General features: G+C 43.9%; 1 protein-coding gene across 1 annotated transcript in view; it reads left to right on the top strand.

The window, feature by feature from the left end:
- The first annotated feature begins 1,673 nt into the window (after positions 1–1,673).
- Positions 1,674–23,972, top strand: part of LOC121269256 (integrin beta-3-like) — a 103,393-nt gene continuing 81,094 nt past the window's right edge. Inside the window, exon 1 of the mRNA XM_041173816.1 lies at positions 1,674–1,811. Within this exon, the coding sequence (XP_041029750.1) occupies positions 1,757–1,811 (55 nt within the window). The 5' untranslated portion in view covers positions 1,674–1,756. The remainder of the gene's footprint in view (positions 1,812–23,972) is intronic.

The raw sequence follows: 23,972 nt of genomic DNA on the forward strand, positions 1-23,972 counted from the left end.
TCTGAGGGGGCTTGACAGGGTCGATGTTGAAAAGGTGTTTCCGCTGGTGCGGGAATCTCGAACTAGAAGACATAGTTACAGAATAAGGGGACACTCATTTAAAACTGAGATGCGAAGGAATTTCTTCTCTCAGAGGGTAGTGAATGTACCCCAGAGAATTGTGGAGGCTAGATCACTGAAAGTATTTAAAAAGGAGGTAGGTAGATTTTTAAATATCGGGGAGTTGAGGGCTATGAGGAGCTGGCACGAAAGAGGAGTTGAGGCCTGGGACAGATCAGCCCATGAACTTATTGAAGGGCCAAATGGCCTACTCCTGCCCCTATTTCTTGTGTTTGTATGTTCTCTGCCTGGTAACGTCTAGCTCCAGAATGGTCCTTCACGAGTCAGAGTACTATTGGAGATCCTTCCTCAAACTAAAGTTAAGTGAACCCTCCAGCTTCATTTTAACTCCTCATGGATTTGATCTTTTTTGGGGAACCATAAAGACTTCTGGCCTCCAGCTGCTCTCTCTCTCTCTCCCAGACCCTGGCAGACTAACTTGTCTCTGATATTCAGTGATATTTTAGGAAAGCCTGTAACACAATAGCACAATGGCCTCTCCTGGACCATTCCCATCTCAAAGCCCATCACCATGGCAATGTGAATCACATGAGCCTGGTATCCAGGTCGAGATGATAATTAGCTATCCTTGAGAGCACAACTCTCTTTTATCTTAGAAACAAATGGACAATTTAAAGCACAGCTGTTTACAACCTAATAATCTGAACACTTTTTTGAGATTTTGAAGAATCGCAGTCTATCCACTGTTATCACACAGGCTGTGGCTATTGTCTCCAAGTGTAAACGCCTTGCACCTTCTTCCCAGTAAAATGTAGTTCCCCTTTAAACTGTAATAATCAAACCCCTCAGACTTGCTGTCAGGCAGACTTCAGAGTAGGTCACATGACCCCCTACATTTCTCCCTTATATTAAAGACTCAGCCCAAAAACATAACAATCTTACAAACCTCATAACTGCAACACCACTAGATTGGAAGTGATCCTGAAGCGGCCTTTAATTGGCCACTTAAGAGCTTTAATTGACACAGAAACGGGTGGGTCACCAGATGTCTCCCCCACAATTCGTAAAGTTGCGGCGGGGGAGAGATGGCCAGGCGGGCACCATGGATTTTACAGCCCCACTGCCTGCAAACACACTGCAAGGGGGCATATAATTCTGCCTTATGCTGTTTACACTCGCTCCGTGTATATGTGTGTGTGTCCACTCCCTCGTTGCCTATGCATGTATGTGTGTATATTGACTTTATGTTTATGTATGTGTTGACATCTCCATGTTTATGCATGTATATGTGTGTGTCCAATCCCTCTGTCTAGATCTATGAGCACATAGTATATGTGTGTGTTTACACTCCCTTTGTGTATATTTGTGTATACGTTGTACATGTGTGTGCTCACTCCATTTATGTATATGTGTCCACTCCCTCTGCATATCTGTGTGTACGTTGTATATGTGTGTTTATATTCGCTCTGTGTATATGTGTGTCCCTGTATATAGGTGTGTGTGTGTTTAGTCCCCAGGTGGCGCTCCCGTTCCCTGGTGTTGAGGAAATTCGGGCGGGGTTTAATCTGGTCTTTAATTTGTGAAAGTTTTTTTCTCTATCTGACTGGCTGTTCAGTGTTACAAAGGTCCCTGGATCAGCAGCTGTTCCCTTCAGTCTCTCTCTCTCTCAGCAGCTGCTGGTATTCCGAGCACAGCAATGGGAACCGGGCACATTGCGCTGCTTGCTGCCCTCTGCATCACCACCGCCCTGGGTAAGTGGCTGAGATTCCTCTCGGGATAGAGGAAGGTATTCCAGGAATTAGGGTTGAAAGACCCTGCGGTAAGGAAAGGAATTTCGGGGGGTGGGTAAGTGTTGCTGGTCCCCACACGCAGGTGAAGGGTAACTGACAGGCATTCATCCCCAGCGGTGGGTAAGGAGTAAAGAAAGGGAATTCCTGGATTCGTCAGTATCCCGGGGACAGGTGAGCGGTTCCCAGCGGCTGTCAGGGATCCTCAACTTCGTCCGACCACTGACTAACTAGGAGCAATGTCATGAGTAGCCAGAGTGGTATAATCCCATTAAAATAAACAGTTGTGTTAAAAAAAAAGAGGTAAGATTGTTTAAAAGGCTGTCAGCTGCTTGATACATCATTGGAAAGGTGCATATTTTCAAATTAAATTAAATAAGCCTGAGGCTACTGTTTTTCCTGACATGTATAATGACTGCAGGGCACAATTTTGAAATTTGCGCAGGACATAGAATTTGGAAGTGTAAATAGTGAGGAAAGTGTAACAGACTTCAAGCAGTTGGTGTGGGCAGACACATGGCAGACACAGAAAAGTGAACCTGGTACATTCTGTGGGGAAGAATGAGGAGAGACAATACAAACTAAATGGTTCAATTTTAAAGAGGGTGAAAGAACAGAGAACTGAGGCATTTTTGGGGGGGGTGGGGAGGAGGGACAGGGAAGCACACAGGACATTTTCACAAAGTAGTTAGTAATCATATAGTATTCTGGGCTTTAAAATAGAGACATAAAGTATCAATGCCAGAAAATTATGCTAAACCTAGTATATAACACTAGTTTTGGCCTGAGCTGGAGTATTGAGTTGAATTCTGGACACCACATTTTAGGAAGGATGTGAAGGCTTTGGAGTAGATGCAGAAGAGATTTACGAGAATGGTTCCAGGGGTGAGGGATTTATGGTTATGTGGCTATACTGGAGAAGCTGGGGTTGTCCTTGTTCAAACAGGAGAATGCCTAGGGGAGATTTGATAGAGGTGTTTAAAGTCATTAAGGGTTTATAAAGAGAGAAACTGTCTCCACTGAAGGGACAATAACCAACAGCACAGATGTAAGGGAATTGCTAAAAGAAGCAGAGAAGACACAAGGTGATACATTTTTACGCAGTGAGTGTTTAGGATTTGGAATGACTGCCTGATGTCCTGTAGTCATTATACATGTCAGGAACAACAGTAGCCTCAGGCTTATTTAATTTGAAAATATGCACCTTTCCATTGATGTATCTCTTGACATTAAAAGCAGCTGACAGCCTTAGTGGGCTGAATGGCCTCTATGTACCATGTTATTCTAAGTTTGTAGGGTTCTATAATTGTAAATCTCTAGAGAACACGTAGGTTGGACCTGGGAGATGGGGGCCAGGGAGATGGTGGGGAGCGCATGGAGAGATGGGTGATTTCCTCTACTGTAAGAATGAGGAGAGGTGGCCACCTAGATGTAATTCCACCTTCGTTGAATTACAATGTGTGAATTCTAGTTAATTTTAACCTAGCAACATCAATTGAAGAAAGAAAACAAAAATAATAGTTTGAAGATATAATTTTTAGATCTCACACTTGCACTTGTGCTGTTTTTAACTGTAAACTACACACAGAAGGGCAGCTATTTCCTCCTCAATACAACTTGTTTCCAAATGTATCTGAAATGTTTAAATCCCTTTCTCAGGATAACCTTCCTGTTCCAGCTAATCTTTGTTGAAATGCTTGCAAAAGTGAAATTTGTATCAACTGTGGAATTATATTTGTATGGAGACTATTGGAATCTTGGATAAGGTGTAAAATTGCAATCACAACAATAAAGAGGCAACTGAAGCATTCATTACAAGAGTGAAACTCGGCTACCTGTATCCTATCACTAAGCACCATTTACCCTCCACAGGCCCTCAGTGGCCTGTATGGGTTCTTGGTCCCTAAAGCTTAGATTTAAAATGATTATTATTGTGTTTAAATGACTTCACAGCTCCCTCTATAACTTCATCCAGCCTCTTCCACCCCACCCCAAACCCAACCTCTCCATTCTTCTGACTCCTGTGCTCTTCCTTAGCCACAGCTATGAAGACAGTGGTGTCTTCAGCTGTCCCATGCTCTAGAATTGCCTCACTAAATTTATGCTTCTTCACTAACCCCTTCCTCCTATATTTTATTCATGAAACTTGTAAGGGCATGCCACAGTGCTATCTAAATGTTGCAATTCACATAGTGCAATACAGGTCAATTAAGAGCAGCACCTCCACCTCCTTTCAAATCTACCTTTTTGTCCACCCATCTTAATATCACTGTCTTTTTTTTTTAATTACACTCCTTTGTCACTGGTTCAAAATCCTGGAACTCCCTCCCTAACAGCACTGTGGGTGTTCTTGCACCGCAGGGACTGCAACACTTCAAGAAGGCAGCTCAATACCACCTTCTCAAGGGCAATTAGGGATGGGCAATAAATGCTGGCCTTGCCAGCAATGCTGGCATCCAATGAATGAATTAATAAATTTTTGAAAGTACCTTTGGAATTTCTGTTATGTTGAAGTTGCTAATTGTTTGATAAGAATGATACAGAAACTTTGAAGGTCAGAACCACAGCCAACGTTTGCATCCTTTAACATCACTCCCTGCTATCTGCTCTTGGTTAATATTTGTTGCTGTGTGCATATTATCCAGTTCAAGTCATATTTCTGCACGTAAGCATCAACTGTTAGTGCATCCTGTGGCTGACATGATGGTGAAAGATTGAAGTATCAGTAATTGTGACCTCATCACTGTTGGTATCTACCTGTGTCTAGGCAATGATTTCCTGCCTTTTCCACAGTCCTCAACACGATGTGGAAACCTGTCCAGGTGCATTGCTTAATTCACCGCCTCGGGTTTTTTTTTAACGGGTATTCTCACCTTTAACTATTAAAACCCAGCAGCTGTAGCGGGGAGCTTGAACTGTTCAATGTGCTGAATTTTTTTGTTTCAAAAATATATTTTATTCACTGAAACTTGTAAGGGCATGCCACAGTGCTATGTGAATGTTGCAATTCACATAGTGCAATACAGGTCAATTAGGTTAAATAGTCTAGGGTGCCTCACTCCATTTACAGTGCAGATTATGTTTACATAGCATTAAACATTTCCTGAGGAGTTTTACACAGGACCCAGTCCTGGTGTACTATGGTGGGAGGGCCCTAAAACATGGTTCTTCCCCACTGAGCCTTTGCGGTGGCTGCTCCAAGCTTTAGTGTGTTTCATCAGCACGTCTCGGTGCTAGCTGGAAAGTTCTGGCAATCGGTCTTCTCAGGGAACCATGTGACTGGATCCACCATCACCTTTTTTTCCCATAGGGCCTCGCAGATGTTACATGCGTAACTACTGCCCAAAGTCCTGCACAAACTTTTCCACAAGGGGCAGGTGATACGGCTCGGTATAACTGAATGGAGCATTCTGCAGCAACATGGCTAGACCCATCCTTCACAACACGGGGGACAGGTAGAACCTCAGGTAGTGACGCTTGGTGTTTGCATACCAAGGGTCTAGACACAGCTTGAAGCAGCCATACACAAAGGTGACTATCAAGATGTGAGCAACATTGGATACCTTTTTCCCCTCTCCTTCTGGAGATTTATGTATTGTGTCCCTGCAGATATGGTCCACTTTTTTCTCCAGATAAAATGGCCATGTAGAGCAACACTGAGAACATCTCACATCTGATAACCAGCGTCACTCCCACATGCCCAGTTTCAGTTTCACCATGACAAAGTGCTCCTTCCAGTTTTTGCCACATGCCCTGCCCCTCCGCACCATATCCCTAGTGCCTCGGGTAGTCTGGTCCGATGGTGAAGGGAACAAAGGATTGGTCAGCCCAGTTCCCAAAGAACATGACTTCACTCTTGCCACAATTTACTTTGGCTTCCGAGGCCAGTTCGAACTGGTCACAGATACTCATCAGTCTGCACACTGACAGCGAATCCAACCAGAAGATGGTGACGTCATCCTTGTACAGGGATGCTTTGACCGGAGTACCTCCGGGGATTGTCCATTTTATGCCCGTATCCTTCCTGATAGACTCAGCACATGAACAGGACAGGGAAGAGAGGATAGCCCTGCTCAACTCCAGATTTGATTGGAAAACTTTCCATTGATTGAAACTGAGCTACTGGTGTTTGTGTAGAGCAGTTGGATCCAACTGCAGATTCCCTCCCTAAGCCCCATTATTGGAGAGCACATCCATCATGTAGGTGTGTGATATTCTGTCAAAGACCTTCTCCTGGTCCAAGCTGATGAGATGGGTGTCTACCCCCTTATTCTGCATGTAGGCAATTGTATCCCTGAATAGCGCGTGAGGCTATCTGAGGTCTTTCTGCCTGGTATAGCACACGTCTGATCAGGGTGGATCAGAAACTATAGAGCAGACTTTACCCAGTTGGTGATGATCTTGGACAGAATTTTATAATCCACATTATGGAGTGGTAAGTATCACCAATTTATGATTTCCAGTCTCTTCCCCTCTGCTTGTAGATGAGGGTGATGATGTCTTTCCTCATGCATTCTGACACATTGCTGGCCAGAACCATACTCTTGTACCCTTCCAGCAGGTCTGGGTTGATCCAGTCCCATAGAGTCAAATATAACTCGACTCCTGGGGAAAAGCGATCATAATACAATTGAATTCTATATTAAGTTTGACAATGACATACTCCAGTGCCAAACAAGAATCTTCTACTTAAACAAAGCCTATATAGATATGAGGGGAAGGCTGACTAAGGTTGATTGAGAACTAGAATAAAAGTTATGGTGATAAACATTTGAAGAAACAATTCAAAATGTTCAGCAAAAATACATTCCATTAAAAAACAAAAATTCAGCAAGAACGTTCCATCCATGACTTCCTCAGGAGGTTAAGGGTAGTGGTGGATTAAAAGAAGAGGATTATAATATTGCAAAAAAATATTAGTAAGCCTGGGGAGTAACTGTGTTTTAGAAGCCAACAAAGTGCCACCAAAAAGTTGATAAAAAGGGAAAAGAGAGAATATGACAGTCAACTATCACAGGAATATAAAATAGATTTTAAGAACTTTTACAAGCATGTAAAAAGGAGAGTAGTTAAAGTAAATGTCAGAGTGTTAGAGGAAGAAATGGGACAAATTATCATGAGGAAGGAGGAAATGGCAGAGAAATTTAACAAATATTTTGTGCCTGTCTTCATAGTAGAAGACACTAGTTACATACCAGAACTAAATATACCGAGGGGCTAATAAGAGTGAGGGCCTTGAGGTAATTAATATAAGCAGAGAAAGAGGATTGGATGAACTTGAGACAAAAGTCAGACAAATTCCCAGAATCTGATGGTCTACAGCCTAGGGTTCAAAAGAGATAGTTGTAGAGATGGTGGGTGCAATGGGTATGATTTTTCAAAGTTCCTTAGATTCTAAAATGTTTCCAGTAGATTGGAAGTTAGCAAATGTAACTATTCAAGAAAGGAGGAAGAGGGAATGCAGGGAATTGCAAGCCAGTTAGCCTGACGTCATTTGTCTAGAAAATGCTGTCACCTGTTATTAAGGAAGTTTTAAAAATGCACTTAGGAAATCAAAGTATGATCAGACCAGTACGGTGCACAGTTTTGGTCTCCATATATAAAAAAGGATATACTTGCCTTGGAGGCAATACTGTGAAGGTGTACGAGATTGTTTCCTTCGACGAGAGGGTCCCATGATGTGAGGTTGAGTAAATTGGGCCTGTATGTCTGGTGTTAGAAGAATAAAAGGTGATCTCATTGAAACACACAAGATTCTGAGGGGGTTTGACTAGGTAGAGATTGAGAGGTTGTTTTCTCCTGGCTGTGGAATCTACAACATGGGGGCACAGTCTCAGGGTAAGGAGTCAATCATTTAGTACTGAGGGGAGGAGAAATTTGTTCACTCAAACGGTTGTGAATCTTCGGAATTCTCCACCCCAGTGAGTTCTGGAAGTTCCAACATTGAATACATTTAATGATGGGATAGACAGATTTTTGGTGCCTTATGGAATTAAGGGATATGGGGAGAAGGTAAGAAAATGGAGTTAAGGCCTGTGATCAGCCATGATCATATAGAATGGTGGAGCAGGCTCAATAGGCCATGTGGTCTTCTCCTGTTCCTATTTCTTATGTCCTACTGCTTTTATCATAAACTGTCACTTCCAGGAATCCTACTTGTCTTAAAGGACCTGAAAGCCTTTGTCAGCTTGTCCAGAGTTGGTGGTTTGTCTGGTTCTCCTGCTTGCTGTCATTTACTGTCCCTGTGATAGAAGACAGGAAGGACTAGGAGGCTATGCTGTCTATGGGCTTCAAGCCCATCATAAAAGGATTTGCTGATCTTTAATATGTCAGGCTGCAGTAACTTTACTGAGCCGCCATCTTCCTTCAGGCTGTTATGTCACAGAGCTTTCTCTGTGTACCTTTTGGAAGAAGCAATGTGAGCACACCTCATCTGGTCCAGAGACCGTCCCATAGAGAAGGGAGATGGCCCTGGGGGACTCTGAGGCAAATAGCAAGCCCTACTGGCTCTTCACCTCTTGGGGATCCTCCTTGACATTGGCTCCCATCGCCTGCAGGAAGAGCAGATTCTGTGTGCTTTTCTGGAGTCGGGACATTTCCCTCCATCTCTCTTTTGCCTTCTGAACATCTTCAATGATGAAGAGCCTTGTGCTGCTTGTTTTGATCACTTCCCACCAGTGCCTTGGGATTTTCATAGTTTCATCATTCTCCAATCTTTGTAATCCTTTTGAGTTCCTCAATTCTGGGATCAGCAATTTCAAGTTCAGTTTCCATATCTCCCAGCCGAATTTCTGGATCTCCTGTAACTGACAGTCGGCCAGAAGGAGGTGTGTTCAGGGAAGAACGCTTGACATTGGTGGATCCGGCTGTGAACACTCAGGACACAAACAAAAAGTCTATTCTGGAATAGACAGACCCAATGGCTTCCACGAGGTCTATCTTCACGGCGCTCCATCTGCAGGAGTCTTGGAGATGTTTTGCAGCTTAGCATCTTTTACGATCTTGATGCAAAGTCCAGTTTGCTGCTGGCACTGCCGGGTCATCCAGCTGCACTGATAATGGGGTTGTCGTGACCACCATCACCTGGACATTGCAAGTACGAGCGAAGCTGTTGGAACACAGCCAGTCACTCATTCTTTAGAGCTGGGACGTACACATTGATTAACCGGAGTGGAGCATTTTGCACAATATATCTGTTACAAGGAGATGGCTTCCCACCACCTCCTTAACCTTGAAGATGGTGAAGTTGCCTTGCTGCAGCAGAAAACCCTGGCCAGGCAAACGGGAATTGTTTCCTACTGACCAGGTCAATGGCCCTGGGACCACCATTGTGACCATTGCCTTTAGGTGCTGAGGTTTGGTATTCCACACTCTTGCTAGAACTGCAGGTTGGCCTTGACCTTAGGAAGGTACCTCAAAGTTGAAACACATCACACAGTCGTTCGTACACTCTGCACCTTAATGGATGCCATCTTTGAACCCATTTTTTAAAAAAAGAATGCTCTAAAATCCCAACCAAACAGTCAGTTATGCTGTTTCCAGTACTGGGGTCTGTTTCTTCATTCCTGTGATCTGCGCAATCTGTTTCATTATATCCATGCTGAGGTACAAGTCCTAACCTGAAGGGATATTGTTTTCCTGGGTTCACATTGACAGTGTTGAGTGAGGGGAAGAATCCAGGTGATCTCCAAATTGGTGCTGGCTTTCCTTTTTTTTTAAGCAGTTACTGTGGTCGATGCTGCTCCTGGTTTCCCCACATTGGTGTTTGCTGTCCATTTTGCTGCTCCTGGTGTTCCAAAGCTGGGATTTGCTGGGTGCACCTCTGCTCCCAATGGTTGGAACTGGGGCATCTGCCTGTGCATTGTAATCCTTGGCATTTTGCCATTGATTTTGATAACGCCAGTGGTTTGCCTTAATCATCTGATGAGCAGCAAGCGCTACTGTCCCTCTTTTGCCGTTCACCTTGACATTGGCAGCAACTCTTGCCTAATGCTTCCTCTTTCCCAAGCCCGTCTTCTGCTGGTTCCTCTTTCATGGAGAGTCACTGAGCTGAGTGTCAGGGTTTGGCAGCTTGCCACAACCTACTCTTTTCCTGCTCTGTGTCTCTCTCCATGTCCTCCTTTCTCACAGTATTTTCACAAGGGTTGTTTCTGGGGGATGAATTTAGATTGGTCTCCTTTTGAGACAGCCTCATTTGCTGTACCTTCCTTGTTCCCCACCCCATCCTTTGATCGTGGTCACCTATGTATTGCTGAGGCTATGTTTTGGACAGCCCTTGTAGAGATGACCAGCTTCACCACACAGGTTACAGCACTTACTCCCCTCCCTTTATCTGGTGGCCTTCCTACTTGCAAACCCTGCTGATAATTGGACTGCAGTTGGCCATCTTGTGCCCAGATTTGCCACAGTTGAGGCTAACCCTGGATTGTCCCACATGCACCATATATCCATATATGGCAAAATATGGAGAGAGGAGCAAAGGGTGTCTCCATTGGTGTCCACCTTTAGGGTCACCTTGATCTTTCACTTGCTACCCATCCTTGCATGCCTGCAGAAACTTAAGGCATCCAGTGACATTAATCAAGATATCCACTGCTGGGGAACTCCCACTGGTCGAAGGTGTCTGCAGCCTGAAATCCACAGCACTTGAACATGAAGAAGGTGCATTGCACAGAAGTACCTTTATCCACACTCTATACTGTCACCCTGACAGTATTCCAAACCGCCGGACTTGGTGCTTGGGTACTCTTCCTCACCACGCTGTTAATTTTTCTCCTGCCATTAGTGCTTGAACAAAGCCAACATAGGGATCCACCAACCACAGGGAAGATTACACAGCATAAAGGCTTTAGGTCATTAAACTAGCGTTGAGATTCATCCAACTAAATAAGAAAACCAAGTCTCACCACTCAAAATCAAGTAATGTTTGTTATAGACAGTCTGTAGCATATCCACAAGGGGCAATTCTCTTTCTAGTATGGAACTATGTTCTTATCACACTGAACATTGTTTGTACCCAGGTGTAAATTTGATTTTTTTTTTAAATAGTGGGAATATATGATTTGCTCAGTTATGAAGAAGGTAAGTGAGAACCTTGCAGATGCCCTGAGAATAATCTTCCAAAGTTTGCATGACTCTGGAAACTATTCCTATAGATTGTGCATGTCACTCTGCTATTAAAGAAATGTGTCAGAGGGAAACCAGGAATTATAGACCAGTTAGTGTAACATCTTGTTGTTGGGAAAATAACTAGAGTCTATAATTAGGGCTAAGGTAATTGAACACCTTGCAAATATTCAGCTGATCAAAGAGAGTCAGCGTGGATTGGGAAAGGATATGTCATGCCTAATGACCCTGATTTTTTTTTTGAAGAGGTGACTAAAGAAGTTAATAGGTGAGCATCCATGCATGTTGTTACAATCCCAGCTGTGGTTCCCACTGGACAAGCCTGATCCCAGAGTGGAACCCAGCTTAATGGAGCCTAACTTTTAATTTGTTTGTCTAGATATGTGGAGATTGGCTACTGAACAGTCACAGAAATCAGCTGATGAACTTTTAACAAAAGAATAAAACATTTATTAAACAAGAAAAGATTAACTATATTACTATACTCCTTCACCCACAACTATACCTTCACAGATATATACAGATTTGTAAGGATAGCACATGTTACAAAAGCTATCTTATACTCTAATGTTCACAGTAAGTACAGTCCATGTAAACCAATTGGTGACTTGTTATCAGACGCACCATACTCTGAAACCAAGTGACAGATGCCACCCCAGACAGATGCTATGGATCTCTCCTCAACTCCCCACAGACACTTATCACATCGTGACCCAACCGGTCACACTGAATTCTCTTTCGCTTTGGAATCTTCTCCCAAATTGATGTTTTCTCTCAGATGCCTTCCACAAAGGTTCATCTCCATCGTTTTGAACTCTCCTTGTGCTGTTCCTCTACCCTGGGTCATCACATGTATACAAGCTGTCTTCCACCCACTCTCTCTTACCAACTCAGCCATCAACAATACCCCACAGCGTCACATGCCCATAGCAAAGAGTTACAGACCTTCAGCTGTCTCTTTGGACCTCCTGACTTATCACAAGCCATTCTCACTTTAAATCTGCTTCATACAGCGTTTGTCTCTTTAAGCATGAAGCTCGGAGCTTTTCTCTGCCCCTCACTCTTAACTTCACTTAACAGGAGCTTTTCCAGGTTCCTGTCCTTCCTTTGACAAACAGGTCTTCTTGGGATCATTCCTGTTCCACTCCCCTGGATTTAGGTACTTCTTCCTTTAGCTTGGGACTTGCTATCTGTTCCTTTTCTCCGGTCTCTCTCTGGCAGCTACTTTCAACCGTTGACAGGGCCCTCAACCGTGTCTGGACCATCTCCCGCGCATCCGCCCTCACGCCTTCTCCTCCCTCCCAGAAACATGATAGGATCCCCCTTGTCCTCACTTATCACCCCACCAGCCTCCGCATTCAAAGGATCATCCTCCGCCATTTCCGCCAACTCCAGCATGATGCCACCACCAAACACATCTTCCCTTCACCCCCCTTATCGGCATTCCGTAGGGATCGCTCCCTCCGGGACACCCTGGTCCACTCCTCCATCACCCCCTACTCCTCAACCCCCTCCTATGGCACCACCCCATGCCCATGCAAAAGATGCAACACCTGCCCCTTCACTTCCTCTCTCCTCACCGTCCAAGGACCCAAACACTCCTTTCAAGTGAAGCAGCATTTCACTTGCATTTCCCCCAACTTAGTCTATTGCATTCGTTGCTCCCAATGTGGTCTCCTCTACATTGGAGAGACCAAACGTAAACTGGGCGACCGCTTTGCAGAACACCTGCGGTCTGTCCGCAAGAATGACCCAAACCTCCCTGTCGCTTGCCATTTTAACACTCCACCCTGCTCTCTTGCCCACATGTCTGTCCTTGGCTTGCTGCATTGTTCCAGTGAAGCCCAACGTAAACTGGAGGAACAACACCTCATCTTCCGACTAGGGACTTTACAGCCTTCTGGACTGAATATTGAATTCAACAACTTTAGGTCGTGAGCTCCCTCCCCTTTCTGTTTCCCCCTTCCTTTTTTTTTCCAATAAATTATAAAGATTTTCCTTTTCCCACCTATTTCCATTATATATAAAAAAAACCCCCACTAGAGCTATACCTTGAGTGCCCTACCATCCATTCTTAATTAGTACATTCGTTTAGATAATATCACCAACTTTAACTTTAACACCTATGTATTCTATTGTACTATTGTCGTTGACATCTTTTGATGATCTGCTTCTATCACTGCTTGTTTGTCCCTACAACCACCCCCCCCCCACCTCTCTCTCTATCTCTCCGCCCCCCCACACACACACCTTAAACCAGCTTATATTTCAACTCTTTCTTGGACTCGAACTCAAGTTCTGTCGAAGGGTCATGAGGACTCGAAACGTCAACTCTTCTCTTCTCCGCCGATGCTGCCAGACCTGCTGAGTTTTTCCAGGTAACTCTGTTTTTACTTCCAACCAATGTTGGTTTGGAACTGGCTATCTGAGCCTTCAAGGTTGCTTCTGCTTGGCAGCTGCTCCTAACAGAACTCAACACTGCTGTTACTTTAGTTTTTTGTGTGTGGGGGGTTGGAGCCTGCCTCTCTGGGCCCCTGTTGCTAGGCAACAGCACAGTTTTTTTCCCTACTCTTGTGTTTGCTTAACTTCTCTCTTAAAGTTGTAGAACTCATCAGAAATATAGGCACCTTTTAAAATGAAGCTAAAATTCAACTTGACCTTTTTTTAACACACACATACAGAAATACAAATCTAACTTAAACTTTAAAGCTAATTTCATTCCTAACACCCACAAATACAAATATAACTTAAACTATCCCTATTTGCTAATAATGTTATTTAGATGGACTTCCAGAAGGCATTTGATAAATTGGCTGAGCAGCAGGACACAGAGTAGGGATAATGAGCAGGTATTTTAATTGGCAGGATGTGACAAGTGGTGTTCCACAAGGATCGTGTTGTGGCCTCAACTATTCGCTGTATTTATTAATGGATTAAATGGTGGAATAGAATGTCCCATATCCGAATTTGCAAATGACACAATGATGGATGCCACTGTAAGTGGTGTAGATGGAAACATAATCTATCAATATTTGTTTGTAATTTTAAGTGAATGGGAAAAACTGTAGCAAATGGATTTCAGTGTAGGGAAATATGATGTCCTCCTTGGACCTGAAAAGGATTAAACAGGGCACTTTCTAAATGGCAACAAACTACAAGCAGTGGAGACCCAAAGACCAGATGTACAGGAACACATAGAGAACAAAGAACAAATTCAGGGAATAATCTAAAAAGCAAATGGAATGATGGCCTTTACATCTCGAGGATTAAAATAAAAGGGGTTGGAGGTCCTGCTTCAGCTACACAAAGGCCTAGTTAGACCACACCTGGAGTTATTATGAGCTGTTCTGGGCACCACACCTTAAGAAGGATAAATTGGCCTTGGAGTGAGTGCAGCAGTGATTTACCAGAATGCTATCTGGATTCAAAGAGTTAAATTATGAGGTGAGATTTAAAAGAAAAAATAGGCTTCTATTCCCTGGAATTTAAAGGTTCAAGGTTAACTTGCTCAAAGTTATCAAGATGTTAAGGGGAAAAGCTAGGGTAGATTCTGAGGCCGGGATCTTCTGGCCCCATTGAAAGCCAATGGGCTTTTGGGTGACCCGCCACCTCCCCCACCCCCTCCCCACCCCCCACCCCCTCCCCCGCAGCAAGTCCTGCCACAGCGAGACTGAAATATCCCGGCCTGAGACACTCAGCTGGATTTTATGTGCTCCCTGCCAGGTATTTTTGGTTGGGGAGGTGGGGGGGCTAGCCCACCACCTTCCCGCCCACTCCTGTGCTGACCCCCCGAAATACACTGGGTGGGCGGGAGTTGAAATCAGCAACCCACCCACCAAATGGGAATAAATAAAGGTCAATAAGGCTTGTTAGCAAGCCTATGGACCATGATACTGAGCTGTCCATGCCGTACGGTCGGTATGGGCAGGAGGGTGGGGGTGGGCAGGCTGGCTTTTTGTGGCCTTGTTGAAAAAGGCGGGAAGGAAGGGAGGCACCTCACTTGGGTTGGGGAGGGAGTGTCCTGTGTGGATCGGTGGCACACCCCCCAAGATGTTAACCCCACTCCCCGCCACCCCCCCATTACCCTCTTGCCTCTTCTCTGGGATCCCAGGTCCCTTCCTATCCTAAAAGCCCCGGAACTTACCTGGTTCCAGCTGCCATCCCTTTTCTCTGTGCTCCTCCTTGCTGTCTCGGCAATGCTCATTACTGAGCTCTGATGCTGCCCTGCTAGCACTGGCAGCCAATCAGATTATGGCCTGGGAGTATAGCCTAAGAATTAGTGCCACAGCTTTCAGAAGTGAATTTCGGTAACACTTCGATACACAAAGTAGTGGGGGGATGGCGACAGGGGCTGCTGTGATAGAAATCTGGAACTCCCTTTCACAAATGGAAATTAATGCTAAATCAATTGTTAATTTTAAACCTGAGGTTGACAGATTTTTGTTGTGCAAACCTATTAAGGGATATGACAGCAGGCATTTGGAGTTCAGTCACACATCTGCCATGACCTCATTGAATGGTGGAACAGGCTTGAGGGGTTAAATGGCTCCTCCTGTTCCTGTGTAGAAAGCAGAAATTTAGCAAATTATCAAGAGCTGAGGAGTGTGGATTTAATGTGGCACTCATGGGAGATGTTACAGGTAAAGTAACTTCTGCCCTAAATTATGGAAAGTTTGTAGATTAAATTTGAGAAAAGCCCAACAGGTTACATTGGGAATCAAATAAAGAAGAATTTGGAAATCTGAAATGGAAACATGAAATACTCAACATGCGATAGAACCTTATAGCACAGAAGGGGTTTGCTCGGTCCATCGTGCTCCTGCTGCCTCTTTGAAAGAGCTATTCAATTCCAAACCCATCACCTCTACCATATAGAAGGACAGGGGCAGCAGGTGCATGGAACACTGCTACATGGAAATTCCCCTCCAAGCAACACACCATCCTGACTTGGAAATATATCGCCGTTCACTGTCGCTGGGTCAAAATCCTGGAACTCCCCTCACTAACAGCACCGTGGGTGTACCTACACCGCATGGACTGCAGCGGTTCAAGAAGGCAGCTCACCACCACCTTCTCAAGGGGATGAGCAATAAAAATGCTGGCCCAGCCAGCGACGCCCACATCCTGTGAAAGGATGACTTTTTTAAAAAGTCCCACTCCCTCTGCTCTTGCCCAAAACCCTGTAAACTTTTCCTTTTCAACTATTTTATCCATTTCCTTTTTGATAGTTATTTCAAATTTGCTTCCATTGCCCTTTCAAGCAGTGCTTTCCAAATCACAACAACTTGCTACATAAAAATATTTGTTGTCTCCCCTCTGGTTATTTTTCCATTTGCCTCAAACTTGTGACCTCTGGTTACTGATCCTCCCGCCAGTGGAAAAACTTTCTCATTTACTCAGTCAAAACCCTTCATAATTTTCACCACCTCTATTAAATCCCCCTTTATCCTTCTCTGCTCTAAGGAGAACAATCCCAACTTCTCTGGTCTCTCCACGTGGCTGAAATCCCTCATCCCTGGTCAGCCAGTCTGAAAAGAGGAGATAGATTAACATTTCAAGGATAATCCCATCACCAAACAGAGACCTCGCTTGAAGTAGTAACTTGTCTTTTCTCTTTACTGATGGGAATGGACTAGCCATGTATCTCCAGCACTTTGTTACCATATCGCAGTGTAGCGAGTCTGATGGATTTACCAGGCCACCTGTAAGATTCCACACTGGAATAGTTATTGTCAGTAATCTGTTAAACGGGCTTCCTATTGGGAGTATTGACAAAGGGTATAACCATCACTGATTCTCATAGATTTACTGTGTGGAGAACATCTTTCCACCCCAAAAACAGATTCTCACTCTCAATACCGGAGAGCAGCAATTCCCTCCAGTTAAATATTGCAAAGACTGAAGCCATTGTTTTCAGCCCCCCAGCTCCAGATTCCATTCCCTATCCATCGACTCCATCCCTTGCCATGGTAGCAGCCTGAGATTAAGCCAGTTTGTTCTCAACCTTGGTGTCACATTTGAACCTGAGCTGAGCTTCCGACCTTGATTTGATGTTTCGACTTCCATAACATCACCCAACTTCACCTCTGTTTCAGCTCAGCTTTAGGCTCAACTATTGCAACACACTCCTGGCTGACCTCCCACGTTCCACCCTCTGTAAACTTGAGGCCATCCAGAGCGTTGCTGCCTGCGTCTTTACTTGCATCAAGTCCCATTCTCCCATCGCCCCTGTGCTCACTGATCTACACTGGTCCAACATCAAGCAATGTCTTGATATTAAAATTCTCACCCTTCCAAGGCCTTGAGCCTCCCTATCTCTGTAATGTCCTCCAGCCCAACAATCCTCCAGTGATATCTGTGCTCCTAATTCTGGCCTCCTGAGCATCCCCGATTCTGATTGCACCACAGTAAGTGGCCATACCTTCAGCTGAAATGTCCCAAAGCTCTAGAATTCTCTCCCTTCACCTCCCCACCTCTCTAACTTGCTTTCCTCCTTTTAGGACACTCCTTAAACCCTCCCTCTTTGACCAAGCTTTTGGCCATCTGACCTAATATCTCCTTCTGTGGCTCAGTGTCATATTTTGTTTTATAATGTTCCTGAGAAGTGCCTTGGGACGTTTCATTATGTTTTAGGGGATATATAAATATAAGCTATTGTTGTTATGTAGTAGTAACTGGAGCTAGCTTCTGCTCACCAGCAGAATTCTTGGTCTCCAGTATCTGAGTGCTGCTGTTATGAGTGGGTGTACTGATGCTGGATGAAGACTAGAAGGACTCTCTATTTTTATCAAGTGACAGTGTATACATACTTGAAATGGAGAAATGTTTTATTCATTTATTCACAGGGTGTAGGCAGGGCTGAAAAGGCCACCATTTATTGCCCATCGCTTGTTGTCTTGATAACATAGATATAAGAAACAGGAGCAGGAGTAGGCCACTCGGCCCCTCGAGCCTGCTCCGCCATTCAATAAGGTCATGGCTGAACTGATTGTGGTGTAATGGTTGATGCCCTGCCACCTAGGGGAGTCTAGCGATGGAGGTGAAACCCAATGCCCTCTGTCACTACCAGACTTTGTCTGTTGTTAGTGAATGTGCTGTCCATCTCTGGCAAAGAGGGCATCTGTAACCTGCGAGATGCTGTGTTGTGTAGCTATTTTCAAGGTGCCACCAATGTCCACCAAACTGATCCGTGGAAGGAACCAGAAGTGAAGAAGTTCAAGGCCACAATGACTTTGGCCACTGGCAGGGCGTGGCGATCATTGGTGCAAGGTGTGAGGTCTTCGGTGATCTCTGTGACTATCTTCCTGGAAAGTCAGAGCCTCCTGTGACACTGGCTGTCGATCATCTCCAGTTCTGTCTTTGGAGGGTATGCCCTCTGCGTCCTCCTTGCCCCTCTTTCCTCTCCCTTGCCCTCCTGATGCCCAGGGTTCTGCCTTTCCTGCAGATAGTCTTACCCTTATAACCACTGGGCCCAAAATCTGACGGTGGTGCCTCCATTGCTAGCTGGAGCCTTCTTTCAGGGCTGGCAGCTTTGCCCCCTGCTTATCTTCCCCCCTGCTTGTCTTCCCCCATGATGCCAGGGTGCTGACTCTCCCTGCCTCTTCTGCAGTGCCAAGGGCACCTCCTTATCACATTCCCAGTCCCCCTTTGCCTACTGACCCTCTAATAAGGCTGGGATAATGCCCTGGGACACTCATGACTGACTCCCCACTCTTTGGCCAGAATTTAATGCCCTCCCGCTAGGTGTGTGTGGAGGTGGGGGGGGGCATTTTACCAGGTGGCAGGTGGAGATAATTGCCAGTGGCGGGATTGGTACTTTGAAATTGTCAAGACACCTGATGCCAGTATTTTGCCCCCCCCCCCACCCCTACCTCTGTTCCTGCCTATGGGGGCCCCGAAAATCCACCTCAAGTGCCTGACCCATGCAGAAATCCATCCCCATGTTCAAGAGTCTTCAAATCAAATATAATGACCTTTCTGCAGCTGTAGAGTTTGTTTGATATAGAGTGTGCACTCTTTAGCTGCAGGGACACACCCCACTTCTTAATATCAAAGTCTTAGCTGAGGAAGAGCCTAGGGTTAAGGTCACCCAACTCACCCTTCAAGGGAACTGTTGGGAGCTTAAACAGAAAATTGCTGACACCATACCAGGACTGTCCATAGGTAAGCTTCTGTTTGCTTAGGCAAAAGCATCCAACTGTCACCAGGGCATTGACTTTAGGGTTGCCAATCCTCCAGGATTTGCCTGGAGTCTCCAGAAATTGAAGATCAATCTCTAGGACACTGCTGTGGAGAAAAATCATCGGGACGTTAGAAAAGCTTGTGTGTTTTTTTTTTTCCCATTTTTTGAACATTTCTATTTACCAGATATAAAAATATTGAAAATGGGGCGGAGGAAAGGCTGTTTCGCTGACAGTCAAGCATCATCCAATTGGAAAATGAGTCTTTTTGTTTTACACTTGGTGTAGGAAGGCAGTACATCATGAGGTTGGAAGTGTTGGCTGACTAATGGCTGGAGCATGGGGGGAATGACGTGATGAAACCTCCAGGAATACATTTAATCACAGTTGGCAACCCTAATTGACTTTCATGATTATGTAGAGCCAAGGGTGGGGAGTAGATTCTAAGCGACCGGCCTGCACCTCTATTCCCATCAGTAAAGCAGGTAGCCTGATCAATCAGAAACAGTGCTGTGGAGTACTGCAGGCCCACCTGGCACAGATATCGGAATACTAAATATGACAAGGAGAGACATTGGGGGAGAACAGGAGCTACTCCACCTTTTCTGGGTGATGTTGTGTTGGATCAATATTTTTGTGCCATTCAGGCTAGTTGGTGATATAGCAGGCCCCTACCCCCTCGTAAAACCTTGTCCTGTTATCTGTTGGGATTGGGCGGGTTATGAGTTAGTCTTGCTATTGAGAAAGTGAACCAAAGGGTGGTATTTTACCGTCCTGCTGAAGTCAATGGATTTCGAACGGCTCACCACATGGTATGGCCCCTCCCCCACCACACCTGGGCTGTAAAATTCCACCCAAAAAAGTTTTAAACTTTACTTCCAAGCAGGAACTTCCCTGAGCCTACTAGCAATCAAGGGGTTAAACAAGCAATGATCACTCTGGAGTAAAGAATGATAACAGAGACACGCTTCAGAAAGCATGTGTGAGTGGGCAGGGAGATAGAGAAGAGGCAGTACAAGTGCCTGGAGCTTGGGGGATGTAGTGACTTATCAACTCTGTATCCTTCAGGTGTTAGAAAAGAGAAAAATGCAAAATAACAGGAGCTCAGTTCCTCATGACTGTCTTCAAATTTCTGCCAAATGCCAAGACAATGCTTCTGTATATTTCAGTTTAATACAAAATGGATGATCTTGAGGACTGTACAAGCTGCAAAATCATATTTACTGTCTTATGATTTTGCAGAAATGATTTTTGCGATGAGGCACAATGTGAAAAATGGTGTTTTGCAAAATGTTATAATTGAGAAATCTGCTGAGAGCAAACAGTTTGACTGCCAAGGCCAAGAGGGCAAATACAAATCAGAAAAATACTGCGGATGCTGGAAATCTAAAATAAAATGGAAAATGCTGGAAAAGCTCAGCAGGTCTGGCAGTGACTACGGAGAGAGAAACAGAATTAACGTTTCGAGTCCATATGACTCCTCTTCAGAGATTTCTATCTCTTAGTTCTCAAGAAGAGTCATACGGACTCGAAACGTTAACACTGTTTATCTCTCCACAGACACTGCCAGATCTGCTGAGTATTTTTTTCTAGCAATTTCTGTTTTATTTCATATCACTGCGTTAGGCAATGTTAAACTTTAATCTTTTTTTGAACACTCAGCGATCTACAAAACATGAGTGAAGCTTGTGAATTTAAATGTAAGTTACAGAGGATTCCTTCTTCCTTCCTGTTTATCTAGCTTCCCGTTATGCATCAATGCAAGTCGCTTCAACCACTCGAGACTCTAGCCAAAGAAGTTGCTCCTGAGTTCCTTATTGGTTTTATTGGTGACTATCTTACACTTATGGTCCCTCATTTTGGTCTCCCCTACGAGCAGAAGCATTTTCTTCCTAACCAACCCTTGCGACATTTTTAAAACCTCTATTATATAACCCTTCATCCCTTTCTTTTCTAGAGAAAATGGCCCCAGTGTCCAGTCTTTCCTGGTAGTTATAATCCTTGTAATTTTTTTTTTGCACTTGCTCCAGAACCTATAACCTTTCTATAATCCAGAGACCAGACCTATGCACGGTATTCCAAGTTTGAGGCACTAGGTGAGAAATACAGCAAGAGATAAGCTTCTATTATGTTCTCTGCAGAGACCGTTAACTTTTTAAAAATAAATTCAAACACCCAGTGATTAATGGAAAGAACCACACCATGAAATCTCACATTTTTAACCAAAAGCAAACTTTGCTGTACATATATAAAAAAATTAAACAAAGCAAGCACTATTAACTTAACACTATAGTTTATCAAGGCTTACATGTATAAATCCAGTTTCCATTTTACTTCCTAATTCCACCCAAGAGGTCCTTTATATGTTATAAGATCTTGGAGGCTTATTCTCTTTTCCTTCCGGAGTCAAACCAATTATGCCACAGCTCTCCAGAATTCACTTTGATTTCTACTCAGTGTTCCAGCTAATCTCCAAGGTATGAGATTTCATGGAGATCCTTCCATTAGCTTTTATCTAAGTGACCCTCCAACTTTTCTTCAAAACCCCACAACTGTAGACTTCTCAGCTCAAGCTTGGGCCTCACTGCATTTGTGCTTAGTGATTTAACAATCAGGAACACCCTTGATTCCTAATGGCCTCTATGCTCCTTGCCTGGCTTTGTATGGACAGAGACTGCTTTACAGCCCTTGGCTGACTCTTTCCCTCTCACTCTCTGCCTGTTCCCAAGCTGAACTACTTGTTTTCAGTGAAAAAAAAATACACAGGAGAAAAAGCAACATTAAAGGGTACCTCCCCTTTCTAATCTATCTTTATAGTCTATTGGGATGTTCCCAACAAAAATGTAAATCAATTATCTTTTACCTTTGAAACAATCCTTTGATTCTGTGTCATACATGAAGTTTATACCTTCAATGAAGTTAATCCCCATTTTTCCAGACTTGCTGATTCCAAAGGTGCTCTTAGCTTCTTTGATCTGGGAACTACTGAATAATCAAAATCCCTATTGAAATAACTGTAGACCTAATGTTGCTACTAAAAGCTAAAAGACGGGTCATCCATTGTTTAGGTTTTCTCACTTCTAAGCCTGACCTTATTAAATAAACACAGGTTACCCTGTAGCTGGCAGATGTGACCAGCCAGTTCCCTAGATGTTATGGTCCTTCTATCGAGTTGCTTTGTTCAGCACACCTATCTATTGATGAGCGAAATGGTAATCAAGATGATGTAGACGAAGAGACCATTGTAAAGTGAAGCACATGCTGTTTATTCACCATAAGGAACAGAGCACTAACACGTGTGCTTCTCAAACCAAAACCCATTCTAACACTTCTGAATAACAATGTAGCCTGCACTACACAGCAATTGGGTAATACAATCACGTGGTCAACCTGCTTACATTCTCTTCAAGGTGTATTGCACCTCAGATTACCTCATCCCTCCCCTGTTACTAGAGGTTACAAATTACAATCTTTACAATATATCAACTATTTACATAAACAAACTATTTACATAAACAAACTATTTACATAAACTATTTACATAAACAAACTATTTACATAAACTATTTACATAAATAAACTATTTACATAAACAAACTATTTACAAATTCATAGATAAAAACAAAAACTGCGGATGCTGGAAATCCAAAACAAAAACAGAATTACCTGGAAAAACTCAGCAGGTCTGGCAGCATCAGCGGAGAAGAAAAGAGTTGACGTTTCGAGTCCTCATGACCCTTCAACAGAACTGACCTGAATATTAGGAGAGGGGTGAAATATAAGCTGGTTTAAGGTTGGCTGGGGGGGGGGGGAGACAAATTCAGTCTCTCTGGAAGTTTCTTCATATGTGTCGAACGTCTTAGTTCTATGACTCCGGATGGTTTATCCGAGGCCCACTCTCAGAAGTCATCTGCCTACTAGGCTCTCCAGTAAGAACCTGAAAGTTTGTTTCTTCAACTCTTTCAGACTCACCAGATCTCCAAACCAAAGCAAGTTCCTTTCACATGTATAGATTCCAACGGGAATGCTTTCACCTTCTTTTGGGCCCAATCGCTTACATTCCTGCTGCTCCTCACCGCCAAGTTCAACAATATGAAGGTCAACTGTCAGGAAGGTTCTCCAAAATCAGGATGTTGGGCAAGGCTAAATTCAACACAGTATGATCAGCTTCCCATTGTGTAAAAAAATATATTTGAGGCCTTGTTAGTAATTCTGCTTTATCTTCCTATGTGTCTTTTGCTGAGTTTTCTTTAATCACGGCTTCTTTTCAATTTCCCTATTGGCCAGATTAGGCTCAGGTATGAGCTCGACTTGAGTGAACTCAGTGGTTGAGTCTTCCAGCATTACCTCATCTGTCAGCTCCCTGAAAACTCAGGGGTCTCTATTTTTAAAGCTTCTTGGCCTCCAGTAGCTGATTCTTCAGCTCTTCCATTTTTTAAAAAATATCTGTTTGTTGTTTCCTGGAGAATTAAGCATTGTTGTGTTTTCTCGGCTAATTTATTCTTCACCACGGCCGGAGATATACTGAATTCTTTCTGTTCTTCCTCATACCTTTTTAATGGTACAAACTGAGATCTGAAGGAATCTTGCAATATGTGAAAGTCCTTCAGCAGGTTTTCTTTTTCTTTTTGGAGGTTACTGACTTCAACTTGAAATCCATCCTGAAGCATCACCACTGAATTCCTTTTGTTGAGTCTTTACATGCACCTTTTTCCAAACAGCAACATTTCCTACTTCTGATTGCGATCTCAATAGTGTCTCAGGACTAATCTGTCTTAACCAGTTTCTTGCGAGGAGACTCAGTCCTCTGCCTGCTATC

This window comes from Carcharodon carcharias, chromosome 23 (assembly GCF_017639515.1).
Source record: "Carcharodon carcharias isolate sCarCar2 chromosome 23, sCarCar2.pri, whole genome shotgun sequence".
NCBI classification, from domain to species: domain Eukaryota; kingdom Metazoa; phylum Chordata; class Chondrichthyes; order Lamniformes; family Lamnidae; genus Carcharodon; species Carcharodon carcharias.